Source organism: Antrostomus carolinensis, unplaced genomic scaffold (assembly GCF_000700745.2).
Source record: "Antrostomus carolinensis isolate BGI_N321 unplaced genomic scaffold, ASM70074v2 scaffold9413, whole genome shotgun sequence".
Taxonomy (NCBI): domain Eukaryota; kingdom Metazoa; phylum Chordata; class Aves; order Caprimulgiformes; family Caprimulgidae; genus Antrostomus; species Antrostomus carolinensis.
The window spans coordinates 3,144-27,483 of NW_010303153.1; the positions used below are offsets into that span (position 1 = coordinate 3,144).

The following is a 24,340-nucleotide window of genomic DNA, read 5'->3' on the forward strand; positions in this document are numbered from 1 at the left end:
TCTGGAGCAGATACTGGTTTTTTAATCCAAGTTATCTAGTAATAAGTACAGGGTCATTAATCTCTACAGTAGAAGACTGTCCTTGTTCTGAAGGAATTCCAGTGTAAGGGGCTGTTCTTCATGGGACCTCTCGGGTTAGTAATGAGATCCAGAACTAGATATGTGCTTTATGGATACTGCATGGAGGCACTATAGTAGACGTGGTGTTGTGACATCATCCTTTTCCTACTGCTAATATTTTGCAAGCTTTTTTTTTTAGTTTCAAAACTTTATAACCACCTGTGATGATATTAATTTATAAGTAGTTAGGCAAAAGTCATAAGGGATGAAGCTTTTAGCAATCCTTTTAATTGCCACTATTTTCTTTTTCTTACAGTGGTGGGAAGGACAGCTGTTATAACATGATGCAGTGTGTTGCTGCTGGGCATCAGATTGTTGCTCTAGCCAATTTAAGACCTGCAGAAAACACAGGTATGAAAGTCACATTTCTTATATGAGATTTTTTTTTTAATTAGAAACAATGGAGGCACAGTTGTGCCTGAATTAAATTCCTTTGTATGTTTGCATATAGCTTTGCATATTGAAGGACAATCTAGATATCTAAAAAGAGGTAGAAAAAAGAAAATGCTATGGAGACATATTAAATGTATTTTTCCTTAAAGGGGGAAAAAGCACAAGAAGGTGAAGATCACTAAAAGAAAGGCTTACACAGTTTGAAAAAGGGGAAGTATGACTGTTCCTGATGGTAAACAAAGGGTATGAGTTCAGTTGCACAAACAGTAAAAGGTGGTGGAGGATATCATCAAGCAAAACAAATGCTGTTTTTCTAGAAATGCTTTAACTGGCATAAACCATTCCAGCTGCCAAAAATATGCAGTTTTACTAATGCCTTTTTTTTTAAACTTTGTGTATCTTCCTCCATTATTCTAGTCCCACATTTGTGAACTGGATTGAGGAACTGATCTGGATTGGAACTGACCTTTGATGCACTGGTTTTTCCTGCCCTTTTCCTTTTAGCTTGGACCACTTTTCTGATCAGTTCCTCACAGGCTGCACCTAGACTTATTTCTGTGCGAGAGAATGGGAGAAGCTCGGGTGGTGTAAGTCAGCGAGCGGTGAGGTGAGGGGCTGAGCTGAGTACTTCTGTGTTGGACTAGAGCAGAAATTGAACTTGAAGTGGGACTTGAAAAGGAAGTGAGTTGTTTCCCAGTTGGTAGGGCAGAATGTTAAAGTATGTTAACATAGGTTAACTGTTTAACATATGTTAATCAATTAAGTATGATATCTGGTAGCTGTATGGTAGGAGGATACACAGAGAAAGTGAAGGGAAAAGGGAGCTGCCGTCACATATGAGTCACAGACGGAACTGGCAAATGCTGGGGAGTACAGGAACAATTTATTTTCTGGGTAGCTAGGATATAATCATCTCTAATCTTGTTGAAATATGTTGTCTTTAAACTAATTTATCCACATCAGAAATGTAGAATATTGTCATTAAAATCATAAAATGCTCTCTTTAAGTGTGCAGTTGGAAATTTTGTGGAAAGCTAATTGAGGTGCTTCAGGCAATAGTGGATTCTGTGCCATTCATTTTATTTTATCTTGTACCGCTGTTGCCTGGAGAGTCCCAATTAATAAAAAACCTGTGTATTCTGAACTGAATAGCAGTTTAAAGACCTTCTCATATTTGTGTATGTTGAAAAACACTGAGTTTTCTTTTAAAGCAACTCTTTTGGTCTAGGTTGGTTAGTTGTGATTATGGGTTTGGATATGCCCATTTTGAGCGAAAGTCTGTCTATTATATGACATCAATTGTGTCGTGACCTAATTGTTACATCATAAATTAGTTATCTTGATCAGTGTTACGGACCTTTCTCTCTGCAAGATGTGCTATATAGGTATACAGCAGAGATGCTTAATGTGTCTGTGTAAATTAAGAGAAGTTCCAGTATTAGAAATTAGCATTAAAATAGTGAACTGTGTTAGCTTTTAATAAATGCGGTGGAGATTTCACCAGTGATGATGTATTGCTTTATCAATCTGTTTAAAAAATTATCTGAAATATTATATATGTGAACAGTTTATCAGATAGTTTGAGGTTTAATTTTAATCCATAATGTCTGCATTTTAGCTGTGTTTTTCTATCTGCTAGCTACAAACTGTTTGTAGAAAAATTTAAGTTAAATTTTTCTCCTGGTTAAGGAAATAGCAGCAAGGAATTGATGTTATTTTGAGCTTAATTTTTAAAAGGAGTGAAGGTAGAAAGGGCCTGGATATTATAATAGGTTTCCTTTTCTTTTTGTATATTAAGCAGCGTCTAAACCTTGTAGTGGTCTTTCTTGATGACTATGGTAAAGTTTTTGGAAATTTTGAAAACTTACTGCTTATTCTCAGTATTGTAGTACATTCCAAATTTCTTACTCTGAGTATGTTGACATGCATCTGGGTTTCTACCTCTGAACTGTGTTCCTATTTAAATTACCATATAAATAGGAGCAGGATTGGACTGTTACGAGATTTTTGGATGAAGCAGGGAGGAATATTAAAGAAGAAATAGGCACCACAATTTCCAAATAGGCAGCATGTTTGTGACAGATGCCTTCCTCTCCATAAGTCTGTTGGGTGGAGAAATCTTTTTTTTTTCTTTCCATGTTTGTAGAGGTATTGTCACCAAACATCTGTTTGTGAATTGAAAACTATTAACATTTAGATTTTGTCTGTGCTTCGTAGTTTTACAATTATCTGTAATTGTTGAAATAATGTACCTAATACGATTGTTTCTTAATTGTGGCAGGGCAGTCTGATGAATTGGACAGCTATATGTATCAGACAGTAGGATACCATGCCATTGACCTATATGCTGATGCATTGGATTTGCCACTCTATCGTGGTTTCATAAAGGGTAGCAGTGTAAACACTGGAAGAGTGTATACCACATGTCAGGAAGATGAAGTTGAAGACCTTTACCACCTCTTGAAACTTGTTAAGGTACGCTGAGTGAAAAGAATGAAATACTTGGGGATGATTATATTGCTTAACTCATTTGGGAATTAAATTATCCACTTAGGTATTTAAGGAAAGCTTTGAGAAAAAAAAAAAAATTGAACTCTTTTACTCTTCAAGTTTTATTTTTACTCCTTTGTTCTTCCTGGCACTGTAAATACACAGCGTAATTGTATTCCTTTTTCCCCAGTGTAAATCAGATTTACTAATCCTCATTTCAAGCAAAACCTTTGTTCCTATTTAATAAAAACACCTGTAAAAGGTGCTTGGCATATACTACAAAAAGCTTAATTGTAAAAAATTATCTATAAATAAAATGTTTATGTACTTTCATATTTGAAATAATGCATTGCTTGATTACTGGAATGAGAGATCTTATCGGTTTTGTACCTTTATAAGTGTATGGAAAGTAATGTTTAGACATCTCCATTCATGTATGTTTATGCTCTGTAAACCAGGATTTGTTATTCGTTTATGTGATGCAGATCATTCACAAAGTATTACAGGATATTTTACAATGATAGTTTTGATTCTAGTAGCCCTGTAACTATATTCTAATATATCACATAGTAGCAGTAACATATATCAGTCCTTTTTAGCTATAAAAACAATTACACGCAGGTTTTACACACAGTTTGAGTGAAGATGCCTTGTCTATTCCAGTTAATTGTGTTGATGACTGCAGAGCACAGTACTAAAACAATGCCATGTTCAGGAAATTGTATTAATTGCTATTTTAAAAAAGTAAATGCACATTTAATTTTATTTATCAAACTGGTAGACTACTTTCTGAAACTTCAGCTAAAGATATTTCTAGGCTTCAATTTAGGTATTGAACATTTTCTAGCCCCCTTTCCTCCACTGAAATGAGAATCGAGATTCACAAACCTAAAAGTTTCAAGCTCACTCTGTTCAATTTAAAAAAAAAAAAAAAATTAGCTTGCAGATAAGACCCAAGAATGTGGTTTGAGTGCAGAGCACATCCTGAACCATGTTGGAGTCAACTGTTACCTTCTAAACAATTTTTGGCAGGGAAATCATGTTCCTCTAAAGTAAAATGAAGATCGTACACCTGTGTTGGAGTATGAGACTATGGAAGAGGAGAACAGTGCATGTAGCCTGTACAGCCTCCAGTGGCACCAGGGGAGGTTTAGATTGGATATTAGGAAAAAATTCTCCCCAGAAAGGGTTGTCAGGCATTGGAACAGGCTGCCCAGGGAAGTGATTGAGTCACCATGTAGACACAGCGCTTGGGGCTATGATTTAGTGGTGGACTTGGCAGTGCTAGGTTTGCAGTTGGACTCGATGATCTTAAAGAGTCTTTTCCAACCTATATGGTTCTATGATTATGCTCTAAAGTGCTTCTCAGAGGTTTTAAATGTAATGTGCATATCATGCAGTACAGGATTTGAAAGAAATTGTTTAAATTATTTTTGAACCATGATACTATTAGAAGGACTAGTATATGCTGTCTCTTAAAGCTGCATGCTAACAGCTTGCTGCTGCTGGGTAAGATAATAAATTACTGATCAATTTAATTAAAAATGGGCAGATTAGTGGCAATTAAGATGATACTTCCTTTTTGATTCTTGCTGTCTTTGGAGAAATGGATGCCTGACATAAATTAATGCTAATGTTAAATCTTGACAACTTCTGCTTTGGAAGTACATACATGATATTTATAACTGTAGTTGAAAGAGATGTTATCAAGTTGTCTGCAACTAAATAACTATTTCTTTCCTGTATAGAAATATTAATTCCCCTATATGGTATTTTAAATACATAAATATTAACGATATACTGCCTTTATGTTAGATTTTGGATAACCATGCCTTTATAGTCCAACCTATCTATGAAATTCTGGGGCAAATGTTTCAGTAGGTCTTGCATATTCTGATCAATAATTGCAAAATTATCAGGGGGGACATAAACTACGGGAGCTGCAAGTCTTTGGGTTTTTTAGTTTTAAGAAAAACACATGAAAATTTTTCTTTTGTTTGTTAACAGTAACTTTGAAAGCTTTCTATTTTTATTTTTTCACCTTTATATCTGTAGTTTTGTAGCTTGACTATGTAAGTCTTAATCACTGAGGATTTTGCTTTAGGATTTTTTTCCCCAGATGTTAATAGTTTTAAACAGAGAGCTCAATTTGCATCTGTTGAAGGGAGGAAAGGAATTCAGTGGAAGCTGCGGAAGCCTTGTCAAAACGCATCCTTGAGTGGATGTAATTTCAAAACAGTGGTCAAACTAACGTAACTCTTTTTTTTTCTGTCAAATGGTTTGGACCCAAGAATACAGGAAAGGTGTGTCTAGATCAAAATCGCATAGTGTGCCTCACTTTCAGTTTGTAAAGAACACTTGTATTGCAAATACTTCTTTAGTAAAAGTTTAAAGCAAAAGGCATTTGAAAAACTAGTATGAATTCAGAAGCACTTGATACTTTTAAAATCAGTGCTATGAGAACAAGATTTATAACAAGTTAAATATTCCCCTGCAGTGCTGGGAAACCCAAGACAACAGTCCTGTTCTATTTCACGGGACTCAGAAAGTGATATTGGCTGCCGGTGACTGTAAACCTACTAATTTTATTGTCACAAACCCGGATGATTGATAGGTATGAAGGAAATTTATATTTATTTTTTTAGTTGCCTAATGCTCTGTTTTAGATTCTGCATCCAGTATATATTGTGAATATATCAGAGTATTTATATGATGTCTGAAGGTATGTTGCCAGGCAGTCCTCAACTGATAGTAGAATATTTACTTTGTGGGACACGTAAATCTTGAGCTCTAAGGAAGAGTTTAACCTACTCTCCATGTTACTGAATAGGGACTGCTGATACCCTTGTTTGTCCGTGCTTGGTGCTTTCTGTAGTGGAGCTTTTTCCAGCGAAGTGTGTAAGCACTAGAGTTTCTTACTCATCTGAATTATCCTTCAGGGTTTTATCATGGCACTGTATTTGAAACCAGGAAATGTGTGGGAAAACTGTGTTTCTTTCCCTTTAGTGGTTGGAAAGGCTGGAGCACGGGGGCATTTTTATGCAACTTTCCTACAATATCCTCCTCAATATAGACATATTTATCTGCTTTCTTCCCTTCTCAATGTAATTATGATCTCGTCCAGATAATACATTGATGTTTTATGGAAGCACATACAGAAGTGGTATTAGATGGGTTGAATGCTAAATTCTTTTCTCTATCTCATACTACTAGGGCTAAACTTTTGTTTAGGGCAGTGGCTGTAGCAGCTTCCTACAAACCAATGCAAGATAATTTGTTTCAGTTCTGGATTTCAATAGACAGTTCTGTCCTCTTCCAAGTTTCTTGCCTTATCTCCTCTACTCTGCAAATGCTTTGCCTTTATTGGGTAAGTTTCCACTGATGGAGTAATTTGTAGAATTCTTGAACTTGCTAAAAATGTTTGGGTTTGTTTTATTTTTTTTCTTCTGTTTTTTCATCTTTTTCAATAACATTTTTCCATACTTGAGTTTTTTGAAATTAGTATTTCAAAAATTGATTCTATTTGTAGTTTCTTTGTAATATATTTCCCTGTATTTATTATGAAGCATGCACGTTGATTTGCAGTGCATTTTCAGTCTTAACATGTTATTTCTGTCAAGAGTTCTTTTTGTGGTGTTCTTTGTGGGTTCAGAACCTGCAAGGTTACGAGAAACTGAATAATACACTTGAAACAAATTAATATATTTGATCTCGGGACTGAAGGATTATTAATTATGATACAATCTATTGATCACCAGCTGAAAAATAAGAATTGATGTTGGATATATTTGGTGTATGAAGCATTTGAATAATAATAGCCTTTACTTGTGACACTATGTTAGTAAAGTGGAAGGGGAAAGAAAGAAAAGAATTTATTTTCTAAAATGTTGTAACATTCTGGAGCAGTGAGCTTAGAGCTCAGTCGGTTACTAAAAAATAAATGCTTTTTAATTCCAGCAACAAACAGCTGATTAATACATTATGACTCCTGCATTTAATAGCTATTTTTTAAGGCCAGGATCATGATTTTTCAAATGGACCAAGAGTGAGGTTTACTGAAGACAGGAAGTATTCTTGTCTGAGAGTTAAAATTGCAATAGCTGTGTAATTTTAGATGTTATATAAGATGATACTTTGTCTCAAAGTATTTTGTGCAGGTTCAGGTTGAATAGAAGTAATTTAGGTCTTATTATTTGGTGAAACTTCCTAAGAACTGGAGTTCTTCAGGGTCTGAGGTGAACGGGTGAAATACAAGGTTATTCTGTAGCTTTTGGATAGGGATTAATTCCCTCAGAGAAGACAAAGCTTTCAGTTCCTCATTATTGCTAATACTCTTCCATGCTAAGGAAGCAGTCTTCCTTTCACCCTTCTCCAGAATTTAGCTGCTGTGGCCCATGGGCAAAACGAGATCTCAGTTTTAGTCTGATGACTGACTTTCTGTGGCTTTTGTACAACCAAATGTCTAGATGGTCCCATCAGGAAAAATACATGGAAAAAATGTAATGTAGTATTAGACTAGGTCATCTAGTCCAACCCCCCTGCAGTGAGCAGGGACATCTCCAACTAGATCAGGTTGCTCAGAGCCCCATCCAGCCTGACCTTGAATGTTTCCACGGATGGAGCATCTACCATGTCTCTGGGCAACTTATTCTAGTGTTTCACCACCCACATTTTAAAAAAATTCTTCCTTATATGTAGTCTGAATCTATCCTCTTTCAGTTTAAAACCATTATCCCTTGTCCTATCACAACAGGCTTTACTAAAAAGTCTGGCCCCATCTTTCTTATGGGCCCCTTAGTGTTCTACTGCGGGCATTGCTTCACTTTCTTCACTGTTATAAAGTGCATTTAAAAGAGACAGTAAAGTATTTAGAAATAGGAATTTGGTTCTTAGGTGTCCATTTTAATCAGCTCTCGGTAGTCCCTGTGACTTCAGTGGTAGTATTTACATGATAAAGACTAATTGTCCAATTTCAACTCATATGAATAAGGTTTGCAGATTTTCTTAGGAATCTTAAAGATTTAATTATTCTTAGTTATGGAATGCTGGTTGAATTCAAGAATCTGTAATGTGAGGACCTTAGCATGTTCACTAAGCTGTTTTTGCAGTTTGTGAGTTCAGACAAAGTAGGTAGCTTCCCTCTCTTACTGATGAGATTCAGGGGGTTGAGAAAAGTGCAGAACAGTTCTATTCTAGTAATGATTTCCCATGTTTTCAGTTGAAAAATATCTGGTATTTTCCCTGTTACAATTTGAATTATTTGTAGTTGTATAGGTTTAATTCCTCAAAGGTATATTTCTCAACATTTTTGAAAATAATTAAATTATGGAAAATTTGTCTTTATGCTGAATTTCTGAAATAATATCTCCTCCTTAATTTTTTCCAGAATACTGTGCCCTTGATATTTGGATTATAAACTTTATATGTAATTCAGCAATTGAAACATAGAATTTATGTCCAGCAAGTGAAATTGTAACATCAGTATTGAAAAAAAAAAATCCCAAAAAATCTTTAGTGCCCAGTTAGGGGGAACAGTGATAGATAAAACAATGGAATTTTTTTTTTTTTTGAGCCCTCTACTACTCATGTAGTAGTAGACATGAAAGTTAAATGTGAACTTTTAGAAATTGTATGAAATGTCTATCGACAGTGACAAGAAATAATTACCCATGCTTCTTCATAAAGTAAGGTTTCTCTTTTTTTTTTTTTTTTGAGACAAAATATTTACTGTGCTTTTTCATGTGGCATAGACTGAGTTCCTTTATCTTTTAAAACGACTAAATTTCTGTGAGAATTTGAATTGTCCCTTTGCACTGATCATGTTCAACAATTTATTTATTTATTTTAATTGACTTGTAATCTTTTCTTTTAGTTAATTCTGGAGTGGAGCTCCATAGCTTGCTCCCGCTAGGGGATGACCATTGTCATCAGCAGTGAATAAGAGTGTGAATTAAGGGAAGAGGGTAAGAAGTAACTGCAGAGTTGGCAGTGCTTTAAGCAGTGTAAAAATAATTATGTATCTTGTTCCATTCACAAGACAGGATTTGTTTTTAGGGTTGGTTTGGATTTTTTTAGTTTGAATTTTAAAATGAGATGGGAACAAGGAAATTTTTTAATCAACAGGATGCCTGTCATTCTCCATGTCTCATCTGAACTGTTCAGGAAGGGTCAATTTTTTTTCCAGAAGGGGATCTTGAGCAACATCTTTGAGGTAGTTTCTTACCGTGAGAAATGTTAAGCTTTATGTAAACAAAAAAGTCACTGTATTTCTCCCTGTTAGGTGTGTGCCGTTGTTTTCACTCACTCTCAGTCTTGTTGTGTTAATATTGAATAAGCAGAGACAGTCAGGCTGGTGGTGAAAGATGGTAAGCAAGCCTGAGGGCTTGTTCTGGTCAGCTTTAAACCACTGATTGCCAGGTTTTCCTAATTTCCCATTTCCAGGGCATCTCCAGTGTGACCTTGCCTGCTGAATATGATGTTCTGGGTTGCGAGATTCTCACATGCATTTGGAAATGGGCAGCCAGGCATTGTTTACAGGACGCCAAATGAACCGTGCACTCGCAGCAAGTTTGATAAACACACATTTCCTTCTTTTATCAGTGAGATTGCAGAATGTGAAGTATGAGTTTCCAGTTTTACTCATTCTTTTCAAACCTCTTCCTGTTTAAAAACTAAATCTCACTAATTGGATGATGATACATCCTTAGATTTTGTTTTGCTTTTTTGTTGCTGTTGTTTTGAATTCTACTTACTGGCCACTGACACTTTATTTCAGTGCCTACCTTGACCAGGTTCGACAGACTTTCACATAAAAGCTTTCCATTTGTTCAGCACAGAAAAGGTTCATCCCTATCAATGTAAAGTGAATGCTAATTAACAGTAATGACTTCTAATCACTTTGCTTTTATACTCCTTTAGGAGCACTGCTATTATCCAATGTAGTTAAGTGAAATGCTTGTATATGAATCAACAATGCCATATTTCTTCTCGCAGCTATTGCTCATAATCAAGCTTTGAATAAATTACGATAGTAAAATTGGTTTTAATGTGCTGTATTGCAGAGGGAGAAGGGAATCTCAAATATCTTGTTAAATATCTTGAATATTTAGAGAATTATCCATTAACATTTTGGCATTCAGTATTGTAGTTAAATGGAAAAATACATTAAAATGTTTAAGTCAATTTTGTAAAAGTTATCAAAACTGAAGTGACGTGCATAAACTCAAGAGCCTCAGTAACAGCCCTGTCTGGATCCAATTGCACAGCTATAGGAATGAACTACAACATTTCTGAGCTAAAACACAGTTAAGTTTTACGTGGAACAAACATGTATCTTAACTTGAACTTTACCTGTTTTAGCCTAGTGTTGTAGTGTATCTTTAGTAGGTTAATATGCATTTCTTTTATTTATATTTATTTATATGTATCTAACAAAACGTTAGTTTTGTTTGTGTGCATGCAGCCTGTCTACCTGCAATCCTATACACTTCAAAAGGAGTATAAAAGTAATACTAGTGACATTTTATTAATACCTGGAAACAATAAAGTAAGATGAAACTTTATTTTAGCAAAACTAGACTGTTAGAAACAATGATAGTAAAAAACAAGAGCTAAACACATTACTGGAATGGTAGTATGTTCAGCAATTTAAAAATAATACTGATTTAGAAACAGAATTAGGATAAAGATGAAATACATATGAATTTGGAAAAATTCACTAAATTTCACTTAATATTGCATATACAGGGCCTGTTTTGAAGCCATAGGTGGCAAAACCTGGATGAAACCCATTTGACATGCACATTAGTTTTTGTTTTTATTTATCTCTGAATAAGATGCTTGAAACAATTATTTAAATCACTTAGAAGGTATTCCAGGTCTCAGAGTCTGTGAAGGAGCTGGCATCTTGCCTGATAAATACATTTATGTTGTCTGGTTTTGCCATTTAAAAAAACAAAAAAAGAGAGAGAAAAAGGATTATCATTTTCTGTGGCAGTTTCCTTTCATGTAGTACCTCTGTTGTTGCATGCTTAGAGACACAGTTCCTGCACAGTTACCATCACGGTTCTTATGCATGTGGAAGCAAGTGATGTGTGTGGTTTTGGTTTTGTTCTTTCATTCCCGTAGCTCTTGAGAGTTTTCTGAGAGCTGTTCTGTTTGCTTGAGCATCTTTTCTGTTAATATTTATTCTTTGGTTTGTTATGACGTTATTGCCTAAATTAATTTGAAAGTACCTTCCATGTAGCCTTTCCTCTTTAAATGTGAATTTGAGTCAGTGTTCATGAAAGTCCTGGTTTTTGGCTGTATTACAGTAAAACATGCTGCTTATGGGTTTTGCCACCAGATTGATGAAGACCAACACCTTTCTTATCTACAGTTTCATTTAAATAGATGGCACTATCCGTATCTTATTTCAGTACTTTGGCTTCTTACTTGGGATCTTCATCATAATTTTTAAGGATAAAAATGAAAAATATAAGAAATTAATTATCTTATTCTGTGCTGAGGTAACTGACTGCTTTATATTATTTACACTTCTCGTTAGGCAGCAGTAATATAGGTTTTAAAATTTATTAGTGTTTAATGAAATGTAATTGGGGATAGTTCTAATAAAATATAATCAAGGACAGGCAAGCTTTCATGTAAATGTACAGTAAAACATTTATCAAATTTGTCTTCATAAATATTTTTACCTCTGAAGCTCATTCTTTGTGTAAAAATAATTTGGCTTTCTTATACAAATACTAAGTTATTTAAGCTGACTTATTTAATACCCCCCCCCTTGATATGATTGTCATACCTACAGCAGTTGCATTGTTACTTTATTTTCAACTGGACATTTACTGTTTCTAATCAGTGTATTTAAAGGTAATTCTTCTGGAAAGGCTGGGATTTCATTTGGTTTATGTTGCACCAACATTGCCATTTTCAAAACAGAAATGATTGATTTGTAACTGTCATGATGAAAAGGAATAAAACAGAACTGTCCTTTTACAATGTAAATGCACTGCACAGTGTGGAGATATTCTTTCCGTTGATAAATGCTGCTTCTGGAAGAATTGCATAACAGCCATCCCTCCTTTTCATATTGATTATGAGTGGGATTCCAGTAATAGGTTGCTGTTTGCAAAGGATAAGGTGGTCCTATGATTAGTTACCTTTTCCATGGAAAGTACTACAAAGGAAAATGCCAAGTGCCTGCACTGCAGTATTCCTATCAGCTTGACAGTCTGTTATGTGAACTTTTTTCAGTCTATTTTCCTTCAGAAATACAGCTTCAGTCCTTTTGCCTTGTTATTGTTTTAGGTTTAGTGCATTTGCATGCTCTCCTAACTCCAGATTCTTTCTTTAGTTAGTTATTTATTTTCCTGACAGTCTTCTGTTCTTGGGCCCTGTCACCATTGTATCTCTTGATAACTGATACAACAGTGCCCTCTGTAGTTTCTTTCTACGTGGTTACTACCTACAGCTGGTTTTGAGCATTCAGGTAAAGAACAGGATGTTTAGACATATTTTTAGCTCAAACAAAAGCCCTTTTTTTCTTAAGGAAACATTTTGATTTTTCACTGACTGTTTTACATGCAAGAAAAGGAACAAAAGAGACTGTTCTGAGTAATCTTTTAGGCTTTAGGTTTAAGCTCTCTCTTCATTATCTAGTGAAAATCAGAAATTTTATCAGGCAGTCAGGACAGTCATTAAAACTGGATGGGATTTCTGAGTTGTGTAGGCTTTCCTGAAGTTTTTGTTTGAAGTGGAGCTTCAAAACAAAATAGTTTTAAACTTACTTCCTTTGTGCTTACTGCTTCTCCTAAACTAAGTCTTGCATGATCTGCCAGGGACTAAGGACATGCTCACCAGCAGAACACCTAAGCTTTATTAATTGTGTTGTTTTAATTCACACGGTGACTGAAGTAATTGTTGTTCATTAGCATTTATTTGTCTCCAAAACTCATTTTCAATTTAGATTTCTCTTTTACGTCATTCTAGCTTAATATACAAATAACTGTTTATTCTGTGTTTTGTGCAGAACTTGTTGGATGGTTCAGTATTGGACACACGTTCCCCGCATTCACATCCATGCACACTCACGCTCATACGCTGCCATTTAAATATTATAAACTACAGTAAAAAAGCATGACCTTTTAAAAAATAAATGCTTTAACTAGAATTAGTTTCTTCTGTAACAGCATCATAAAAGTCACTCTGTGAAAAGTTAAATGGCTTTATTTTATGATGGGGAGTGTTAATGTATGTGTAGAACACACTCTTAATGCACTTCTATGAAATTAAAATCATAAGTCATTGCTGTATATTATAGTTAATGATGTAACCATTGATGGCTACTCAAAACATTCCTGTATCGCTAATGATTTGTGTAAAACTCATGACTGCCCACATGTCTGAGTTCGTTTGGAGTAGTAGATAGATAAAGGCATGAGCTTTCTTCTTCTGAAGACCATTTTTTCTGTGTAACAAGTGATAAGAATTTTGGTGGAGTAGATAGTACATCACAAACCACTCCTTGCAGTATTTCAGATCTTGTAATAAATGATGATGAAGACTAAATTAAAATGGCCCTCTCTAATAAGAACTGAGATGCTTCAGGAGCGTAGCGTGTTGAAGCTTTGATTTTTGTCTGCCTGTTTTATGGGTGATCTCTGTCCTCTAATCATATGATGCCTTTACTTTTTAGTATGAGATTTTATATGCTGAAATGTTGTTGGAGGAAGCAACTGTTATAGCTTAATAAAGCACTGGCTAATCTGGAAAATATCCCATATTTACTATCCATTAGCATAAAACAATCACAGAAGTTAAAAAGGTGACCCATGTTTTTTGAGTAAAGCAAATATTATTCTACTGGCAGTAAAATGATGTTAAATTTGGTCACAATGACTTCACTGCAACTGCAACTCTGAATCAAGCTTAGTTCTTGCACTGATTGCATAATTATTGTTAATCTTAAATACTGGAGTGGTTTTTGTTTCATTTTTGTTAATGAGCTTCTTCAAGCATGCGGTTTTTATGGTAAAACAACTATTATTTTTTTCTACAGTATGGCCAAACTGTGGATTGTTATAATTTTTAATGTGTGATCTTGAAAGTTTACTTCATGAAGAATGGGCAGAAATTGAGTATTAGAAAAAAGAAGTGATACAAGTTGCTACTTTAAAGTAAATAGCTACTTTAGATATGATTTTAATCTTTTCAATGGAACTTCATCACAGTTCACTCTCTTTAGATAAATTATAATTCAGATCAGTGGGAATTTTGCTTAGAAAATTAAATTAATTAAAATATTTTAATGAAGAAAACAGGCGATTTCTTATCAGTATCATCTGGTTGGCAACAGGAGAAGGATTTAATTTTAGATCGCAGTCTCTCAGGTAAGATGCTGTTTGGAAAAAAATGAATAAGATATATTTTCTTGCAATGAAAACTAGCAAATTAAGATTCAGCAAAATTAAAATAGTGATAAGTGTAGATTATGTTATTGTAGATGATGAATTACAGCTTTTTCTGTCTACTGAGAGCTGGCATAATTTACCATGACCAGGCAAAAGAGTGACAGACCAGCCACTACAGATGCTTATAGGAAATGTCCTGTTTAGTCCACACACTTTTCTCTTTTTAGTTAAAATGTCAGTGATCATTTTACCCGATCCTACAGTCATTACCTCCCCCAAAATACCACACTTCTTCTTCACCTGGTTGGGTTATGTGATCCCTGGCTGAATTATTTAATGAAGGAGAATATATGTTTAAAGTAAATCTATAGGCGAAAATACTTGTTTTCAAATAAATTGCTTAAGAATTAACACAAAGTAATTTTCAAATGTACTTTCATAAAATCTGAGCTGATGCAGGGTGGTTAAGGGTATTACTGAAGGTCATGCTAATGTTAATTTCCAGTATTTCTTTGACTCTGAAATACTAAAAGATGTGGAGACTGAGTGTTGGGAATGTCTTTTTTTTATAGAAAATAATAAATATCTACTCTGATATACTTGGTTAACAGTTGCCTGTGCTATAAGAGTAGCTATAAGAAGAAAAATAAATATTGCAATCTAAAATGGAACATTGTTTGACATAACATAAAAACCAAAACAAAACAACTGACTGTTCTCACTGGAGACATTTATAAGAATCTTTGTTTATGACCCCCACGTGGAGTTTATGATTAAATTTAAGTTTTAAGACCTCATTTCTTTTAGGATATTCTTTTAAAGACATTTTTTCTTTTAAACCATTCTTTCTTTCTATGGAACTTGGTCACATGAGAGAGAATCTTTGATGGCATTATATTTTTAAATAAAAAAGTATTTAGGTTTTACTTGGTTACTTGATGGCCTGTCTGTTTTTATAACTATAGAAAATATAAATAATATTCTCAAAATTACTGTGAAATATCAGTAGATACTGACGAGTTAGGGATTAAAACCAAATAAACACTCTTCCAAGTATTTTCTTGCGGACCTGTTTGTTCTACGTTCCTTAGGCATCTTGTTTTGCTGTCTTCTGTGTTATCCACAGCCCTCTATTTTTTTTTTCTTCTGTTCTGCTTACACAGTGACTTGGTAGGTTGTACTGCATCCTATTATTTTTTGCTTTTTGGCCTTTTTTTTGTAATATACTTTTGGTATCCAAACCAGTGATACCATTGTATTTCAGGAAGGCAGAGTCTATTACGGAATATGTCATCAAAGTAGGTGCATTAAATGACCTGGCATAGCTTTGTTATCTTGGCTTTCTTCAGCTTCTGTGTTCCCTGGACAATGTACCAGAACAAAGAGAGGATTAATGTGTATAGATATATAATATTTTGTAGAACTTGAGTTTCACCTGTAATGTTTTTGGTTTTACAGAGCTAGATAGCTGTTGGTTTATAATTGCTGGGATTAATTTATTAATCATTCCCATTCATGGAGTCACATTTTGTTCTGCTACAGTTTGTTTCATGAAGTTCAATAATTCTTTTTTCTTTCAGATTCCTTAACTTTCTTTAGACCTCTACAGATTTTCAGTAATTTTGATGTTTTTGTGCTACAATAACCCTTTTTGCCACCTCTAGAATTATCCTTATCCTTTGGAGACTGGTTCTGCGTTCTTAGGGAAAGTCTGCCAGTCACTATTTATTACCCACTTGTCACTGTGACTTATTCATTGCTTACATCACCATTCTCAGAAGCATTGCTTTACAGAAATGGTGAACGGTGCTGTGAAGGAAAGATCAATAGATGCTTTCAAAGGAAGATTTACCCTGAGACTTAGATCTTCTTTTTAATACTAAATGTATGCTATTAGTTATGAGATTATTTTAATATTTTGACATCAAATACACTGTTTTTCAAAATGAAAATATGCTGTTGTGTTAACTAACTTTTGTGGAGCAACATGACTTTAGCAGTTAAGTTGCATAATGTCTAATTTTCCAGTTTTCAATACTTAGTGGCTTTTCTTGAATGCTTAACTTCCGACCTGAAAATACACAGTTTTGTTCCTTAAGAAAAAGTGATCAATGATTTAGATAATAAACATTTGAAAAGATTCCTTTGAATTTTAGTTATACTGTCATCTCTAACTATACAGAGGAGAATGCTGCTTTGAAATAATCAGTTGGAAAAAATTCTACTTCTCTCCATACCTATTTAAATTGCTTTGAGAGCTTGATGTGCATCCAGTTCCATGTGATATGGTGGCTATTGAGACCTTTTGAAAGGTGATTGCTCTAGAAAGCTATGTGTATATATGATATTAAATTTATTGTATTAGTTGCAAATTCAGACAGCTGAGAGTCTGAAAATGGCACATGCATAGTTTCATGCTGTCCTTTGTATTATCTTGTACTTCAAATAAGCTGGAAAAGCAGATTGTAATCATATTAAAGATTGTATCCCCAAACCCACTGGAAGGAAACGAAGCAAATAAGTTGCATGGGTGTGTGATGTTTCCTAATTTTTTAAAAATTTCTGATTCTGCAATGTTATTTTTTTTCAATATTTTTGAAGTTAAGATACAAAGATCTAAAACAGATGTGCATGCCTGCACGCACTTAGGACCAGGCACATGAAAAAGCTGGGAACGTAGAGTCTACTTTGCAGTAGAAATTTCTGCAACATGAAATGAGGAACCACCATGTCTAGTTGTCAGTCTCCTACTATTTCATGGGTGGGAAATCGGTTTAATGGGCTGGATTTTTGTATTCATGAGATATGTGGGGGTTTCACTGGGAATTTTTGTTGGGTCAGTTCAGTTGTTCTTTACCAGTTGCTGCTCCACCAGTTGATAGGTATTCTTTGTGCTGTGTTATCATCAGCTGCTCCCAATACGGTTACATCTCTGGCATTCCAGCCATATTCATGTTCTCAGTAATTATTTTGCCAGGCTGTCAGAGTTTTGGCAGCCAGAATATTCCTGAGAAATACAAACTAAAGAGAGGGTTTGCCGTCCTTTGTAATGTTTAGTGCATTATAGAATAGGATCTACTCTTTCCTTGGCTACTGCTGCAGTAGAAATGCAAAATAATATACTTAAGTATTTTCAAAGATGGAGGTAGCCTTCTCCAGTGTTAAAGTGAGCATTAGGCAGTGCTGTGAATAGTCATGTACTGTATGTTAGCTGACTCTTAGAGTAGCCTGCTCTATTATTTCTCTTTTCTATATCAGTAGTTAATCTACTTCAAACTTAAGCATGAAGTCAAATTTGCAAAAACATAAGAAGTCCTCCAAGTATTAGATTTTCTGTATTTTGATCAAAGCAATATAGCATGTTAAAAAAGAAAAATAAATCCTTGAATCTATAAGAAATGCAAAAGCAGGAGGATCCTTGATTCCAGGCTTGTTTTCAGTCAGCAGTGTGGCGTGCTGGTTTATAGCAAGTGTTGTTCAATTCCTTCTAGTCGCTGGAAAGTTTCTTTTCCATCACTTCGTCAGAATTTTTACCTTGGTACACTTAGTAATGTGTTTGTGATACACTTAAGAGGACAGCACAATTGCAACCTGTTTGTAAAACACCTTAGCTGAAGAAATGCGGCATAAACTATGTGCGATTTATTCTAAGATTACATAAGAAAGATTTTTCTCCCCTGCTTCCCATTCTCTCATTCAGGTAACTTGCAGTTTTCTAATAAGGTGGCAGTCAGGTTCTCAGTTTTTATACATACATTATGCCTTTGGTTGCTTTTTTTTTTTTGAGAAGTATATTTAGAAACTTGCACTGAAGAACTGAGACCTTCCCATATAGAAGTGTTTCTCAAAGTTGATCATTAGGTTTTAAGTGGTCTTGATTCCTTTTGGGTGAAAAGTATTAGCATTTACAGTCTCCTCTTTGAACTGAAATCACACAGAATCTATCCAGATTTAGTTTTCTCCCCAAGATTTTTGTTGCTTCTTCCTTGTTCAGAAGGTGCTCTCTCCATTCTTAATTTAAAGTTTTTACTTCCTTCATTATGCAATTATGTCTTTGTTAGGCAAGGATAATCTCTAATGCTTAACTTCTTATTTCAGCAAAGTGTAGAACTCATCCTTCTCTTTGGTCACTCGTTGGTATGTTTCAGTTGTTGGCATGTTTGACAGGATGTTGCATTCTTGTTGGTATGTACATTGAAAACATATGAAGTATGTTCAACCTAATTTGTTAATTGTATCTTATTAACAACTCTTGACTGAGACCACACTTGCAAGTCTCATGTTATTTTAGTATGTAAAGTGAAAATGGGTTTGGGATCCTTAAACTCTTCTTCCCAGGCATACATGCACAGCACAACTGTACGATAATATAATATGCAGTATGAACAGCAGACACTGGTTTAAAACATTGAGACCATGAAAACATCTCAATTTGAAAACTGGCATCTGTCAGTAAAGAGTAGCAATTCAAGTAGAAACCCTGATAGAAACATTTCACTTCTCTTAAAAGTATTTGTGGAAAGGCTGCACTTACTTTCTTCTTTGTATGAGTAAGAAAGCTCAATAGTGGGCAGCACATTGTGCAAATGTCTGCTCTGAGAACTGGAAAGAGACTGAAAACTTTATGAATGTGAATGGCCCTGAACTTCCACCATCTATAAACATTTGTAATGTCCTTGTCCCTGTCTGTCTGATTTGTTGGGTTTTTTGGGTTTTTTTTGTCTTTTTTTTAAACTGTCTTTTTCTGTCACGCAATCAGTTTGTGTTGGACTAGACTTAGAGACTCTTCCTTGGCTGGTAGATTCTTTGGTGAACAAAATGCTTCCACTCTTAATAAAAAGCTGTTTTCCTTTTCTTCTTATCTTGTTACTACAGTCCACAGTCACTTGTGCCAAGGGCACAGGTTGTGCTAAGTACGTATTTGCAGTTTTAGATGTGTCTGTCCTCTGAAACTTCAGTTTCCGCATAGAAAAAAAACCTAGTAAATAATTATAGCACCCTGATTAGAGAAGAGGCATATGATTGAGAACCTGCAGTATAAAATGAATGCGTATACCTCTCAACAATAAAACAGTCTGGAGTTGCTGTTCTAGTTTAGGCAACAAACAATGTGGGAAATTCTGATTCAAGCAATCTTGTCTTCTAAATAGTCAGTTTGTCCTTAATCTCAGAGTTTACCGTAACAATCTGCCTGCTGTTGAGGAGTGAGTGAGGAGGGATGATAAAGGAAGATGTGCATTCTCTTCTCTGTGATTTAGTTACCTACTGGCAATACCAGAAAACTTAAAGTTCAGCTTGCTTTGATACACATTTTTAAAGATGTGAAATTTGGATGATAAAGAAAATATGTTGGTTTTGAGCAGAGGAGGTACCAAAGAGATCTTTGATGCTCTACACAAGTGATTTTATCTTTCTTGATATCAATTTCATATTAAAACAGCATATACAGTAATAATACCCTTCAAGAAAATATTATTTGGATTTTACTTTAAGTCTAAACTAATGTGTTGCATTTTATTAAATCTCATTTTAAAAAAGGAGAAAAGAGCTGACCAGAGAAACAGCAATGAAATGTGTAACTTTACATTTTTTGCATTTTCTTGGATTTTTTTTTTTTTATTTTTTTTTTTTTAACTCATGGTTAGTATGCAAATGGAAGAACTAAGGTAAATGTTGGAGTTTTTTTAAAAAAAGCATACTTCAGAGGATATTGGAATTTGGAAGAAGAGGGGTAAAAGGAATACTTTAATCTTTCCTCCCTTCTTGCTTAATAACTTGACCCTGCATCACCCATTCTCCTTTGCCTTTGGACTAGTTTCAGTATCAATTTAGTTGAGAGTTTTCTCTCTGTCAGGGTTCTTGATTTTTTTTCTTCACAATGTTTTCTGGCCTATACCTTTTTCTGATATTATTTTTTGCATACTTTTATCTCCTTTTACTTTTGATATTCTTCTCCTTACTTCGTCTCTCCATTGGTAATCATTCAGGTGCATTTAATCTTGATATCACCCCAGCAAGCTGTATTTTTTTTCTTATTCTCCAAGAAATAAGTTTCTTATTTCTCCACCTGTCTCTCTCATTCACCATGCCTTCATGTTTGTGTACCCTTTCTGGCAGTCTCATGGTGACTAAGGATGTCTTCCTTGAGGAAGAAAAGCCTCACTTTTGCCCAGCTGGAAGAAACAGAAATTAATATTCCTGTCCCCCATACTCAGACACACATTTGCTTTCAGATTTTAAGGGGACATAATGGCTGCCACTCTGAGAGCAACCTGAGGCTACAGCCCTCTTGACAGTATGAGATGTCAGAACTTCACAAGATTGAAAATAAATTTCAGATTTATGCAAGCTAATAAAATAAAGCAAGACAGAGCAAATTTTATTATAAAATTAAGATATTTTTTCATTTTGTAACTTTTTTTTATGCTAAGCTTTAGAGGAAGATGTTTTTTCTGTAATTTTTTTAATCATTCTGTCACAGAAAAATCCGCTGAAAGTTTTCCTTTGCTGTATGTTTCTCTTGATTTAGCTTTTTCTCTGCTGATATTTTCTGGTTTTATCTTTTGGTATTTCTTTGGCACGTTATCATCTGCTTTTCCTTTCTGTTTCTTCAAAATTCCGATCTCCTTCTAAAAGTCCTTCCACATTTCTTCCTCAAAGCAAATCCTCAAGCTGCCCTTTGTTTCTGCTACCCAAATTATCTCTGCCTTAGAGTAATAAACTTCTAATTATCCCCTGAAGTCTGGTCTTGTCAGCCCATGTCAGGGCAGTATTGTTTGCATTTATTGGCATCTCCTGAAGGCTTTCCACTTACAGCTTTACCTGGATTTAGCATAAGTTAGATTTATGATGTTTTTGCATCTAGTTCATAGTTGTTTTGTTCCTGGTATAAGGAATATTGCATTTAATTTCAGAAGCATCAAGCTTGTTTAAAATGGGAGATTTGGATCAGATTTGACTAGAATATTTGTGCAAGAATAGAGGGTTTCAAATGACAATTTTCAATGCAAAACCTTAATGAAGTTTTTGGATTTTAGCTTACCATTTTTTGTAGAAAGCATCATACTGGGGGCTTATTGTGAAGCTGATTTGCAGTCAACTGACTGAAATGCAGAATCTCTATTCTGTAGGAAAAAGGTTTCCAGAGGTTTTTTGTGAGAATCTGGAAGAAAATTCGATACTGAAATTTCCTGTGAGACAAACAAAAGCAGAAAAAAAAGAATTTTTTTCTGTCTTCCTGACCTTGAACACTTGGTTCTTCTGAGAAAACAGCTTGGGGTGTTTTCTGCTGTTTTTTCAGGATCTTGTCAGCAGGCTGGATGGGGCAGAACCGTGTTGTCAGGTTGGGACCAAACAGATAGAATCATAGAACCATATAATGGTTTGGGTTGGAAGGGACCTTAAAGATCATCCAGTTCCAACCCCCCTGCCATGAGCAGAGACATCTTCCACTAGACCAGGTTGCTCAAAGCCTCATCCAGCCTGGCCTTAAACACTTCCAGGGACGGGGCATCCACAGCTTCGCTGGGCAACCTGTGCCAGTGTCTGACCACCCTCACAGTGAAGAATTTCTTCCTAATATCTAATCTAAACCTACCCTCTTCCAGTTTAAAGCCATTGCCCCTTGTTCTGTCACTATCTGCCCTTGTCAAAAGTCCCTCCCCAGTTTTCTTGTAGGCCCCTTCAGGTACTGGGAGGCGGCTATAAGATCTCCCCAGAGCCTTCTCTTCTCCAGGCTGAACAGCCCCAACTCTCTCAGCCTCTCCTCATAGGAGAGGTGCTCCAGCCCTCCCTCCAGATAGGGGAAGTCTGTTCCTAAATCCACACCACTTCACCTGGGGAAGCTATATTCAGGGCTGTGGACCACACAAATCCAGACTGTGGTGTGGCCTGTTAGGTAAACTGACAGGAACCTGGGAAGAAAACTCCTGTATTAACTGGAAACTGGCCAAACCCAGACTCTTCTCATAAAACATGTCAGTTTTAATGGACTGGCATTTCTAATGACAATCTTCTGTTGGAAAATCCCAGGCACATTTTAGCCATGAAGTGCTACTATATTCCTATTACTAAGTAATAAAATAATGATTACTATGTTACTATTACAAAATAATAATGATAATAATAATGATAATAACAACTTACCTTCTTCTGCCTGTTACCTTGTTTGTGGGCCAGCAGTAGGTCTGTCTTGGAGCCGGCTGGCATTGGCTCTGTTGGGCACAGAGGAAGTTTCTGGCACTTTCTCACAGAAGCCAGGCCTGTAGCCCCCTGCTGCCAAAACCTGGCCACACGATCCCAATACGTGCATATACAGTGTTGAAGCTTGGTTTTCTTGAAGTACTTTTTTATTTCATTTCTATGCAAGAAGAGAGAAGGCTGCATCAGAGATTTTTTTTAAAAAAAGAGTCTTATCAGTTAGTGGTTGCCTATGTTGCAATTTAGACAGGTTTCCCTTCAAGTAGAATTCAGACGGAGTTTCAAAGTCTCAGCAGAAGTTGCAAGTGTTTCTTAGCTGTCATTGTTCCAGGTGTGTACACTTCCTGCAAGGCGAGTCATTAGGAGTTGGAGCATTTGCATTTGCTTTGAAATAGATTTTCTGGTTAAACTTAGAAGTGAACGTAATTTGAATGCAGTAGGCCCATCAGTTCTAATTTGACTTAGTTTGTTGAATTCCTTTATAATAGATGAATATCTGGTTTTATATTTTATTTTCAAAAGTGCATATGGTGATTACAATATTAACCACCATGTCGAACTACGTCTAGTTTTATAGGTGGTAATTGTCTTCTGGGGTTTGTTTCCTTTTGCACTGGGGATAATTGCAGTGTCTGCTGTCTTTGAAAAATTTTCTTAAGTACCTATTTAATCTTTCAAATAGGACACTTAAAAAAAATCTTTTAAGCAGAGTAGTTAGAAAAATCTATGGATGAGAATCCTCTTTTCATGGAAAATGTTTTTTTCTTCTTACTGTTTTACCTGCTGAGCTTTGATTTCTAGTGTGATTGACTATGATACTGAATGCAAAACCAGCTAAAATTTCTCTTTTTTAAATGTTTACAATGCATCTCGTTAAGTGGGGTTCCTCTGAGGGAGGTGAGGGTGGTGGTTGCAGTGCTCCTCCAAACTCTTGTCACCTGTTACCAGTCTTGCTAAGCTTCTTTTCTTCTGACATTGAAAATATGGAAGTTTTCAGTTAGAAAATGCTGAATAAGTTTACTCATGTTTGAGTGTAGCTGCTTTCAGATTTGCCTGAGAGGATTAACATAATTTAGCCTTGTATTTCTAGAATTAAATACTACCAAATATCAAGACTGTTTTAAAAATTCTCTCTCTCATCCCATGTAGCTTTTAAAGATCCCAGTGATGCAGAATCAGGGTTGATTAACTGAACAGCAAATGAAGGCAGAGAATAAGAAAATGTAGCTGTGAATTCACGTATTATGAAAGAATAATGATAAAATTACTAATGTAGTCAGATAAATTAACTACTGTGCCATTGTTACTGTGGTTTATGGTAGCACTCTAGAGCAAAAGGAAGGAGAGGAGAGTGGTTGTGTTGTTTACATTCTGCCTTTTATTTATACCTGGCAAAGAACAGTAAATATTAGCTCTAATGATGAAGTAATCTGTATTGTAACAATAAATAATTAGCATAGCACTGATTTAACAACAACTTTTCAAGTATTGGTGTACCACTGATTTTCAGTTTGATTAGTGTTATAGTTAATGAACACAGTCTTCCATTAGAGACACAGATCTAGCAGTCATTGCAATTAATGATGTCTTCCAAAATTCATCCCGTAATTCATGTGCAGCGTGGATAGCAGTGATTATTTAGCATATTCAAAGAAGTCTTTTTTTATTTATTTTATGGTAATAGTGTTATTTTCAATAAAGCATCCAATACCCAAGTAATCTGAACACTA

At 35.1% G+C, this 24,340-nt stretch overlaps 1 protein-coding gene across 1 annotated transcript in view; it reads left to right on the plus strand.

The window, feature by feature from the left end:
* Positions 1-380: 380 nt before the first annotated feature.
* Positions 381-24,340, plus strand: part of DPH6 (diphthamine biosynthesis 6) — an 80,897-nt gene continuing 56,937 nt past the window's right edge. Inside the window, exons 1-2 of the mRNA XM_010164003.2 lie at positions 381-471; positions 2,795-2,988. Coding sequence (XP_010162305.1) covers positions 402-471; positions 2,795-2,988 — 264 coding nt within the window. The 5' untranslated portion in view covers positions 381-401. The remainder of the gene's footprint in view (positions 472-2,794; positions 2,989-24,340) is intronic.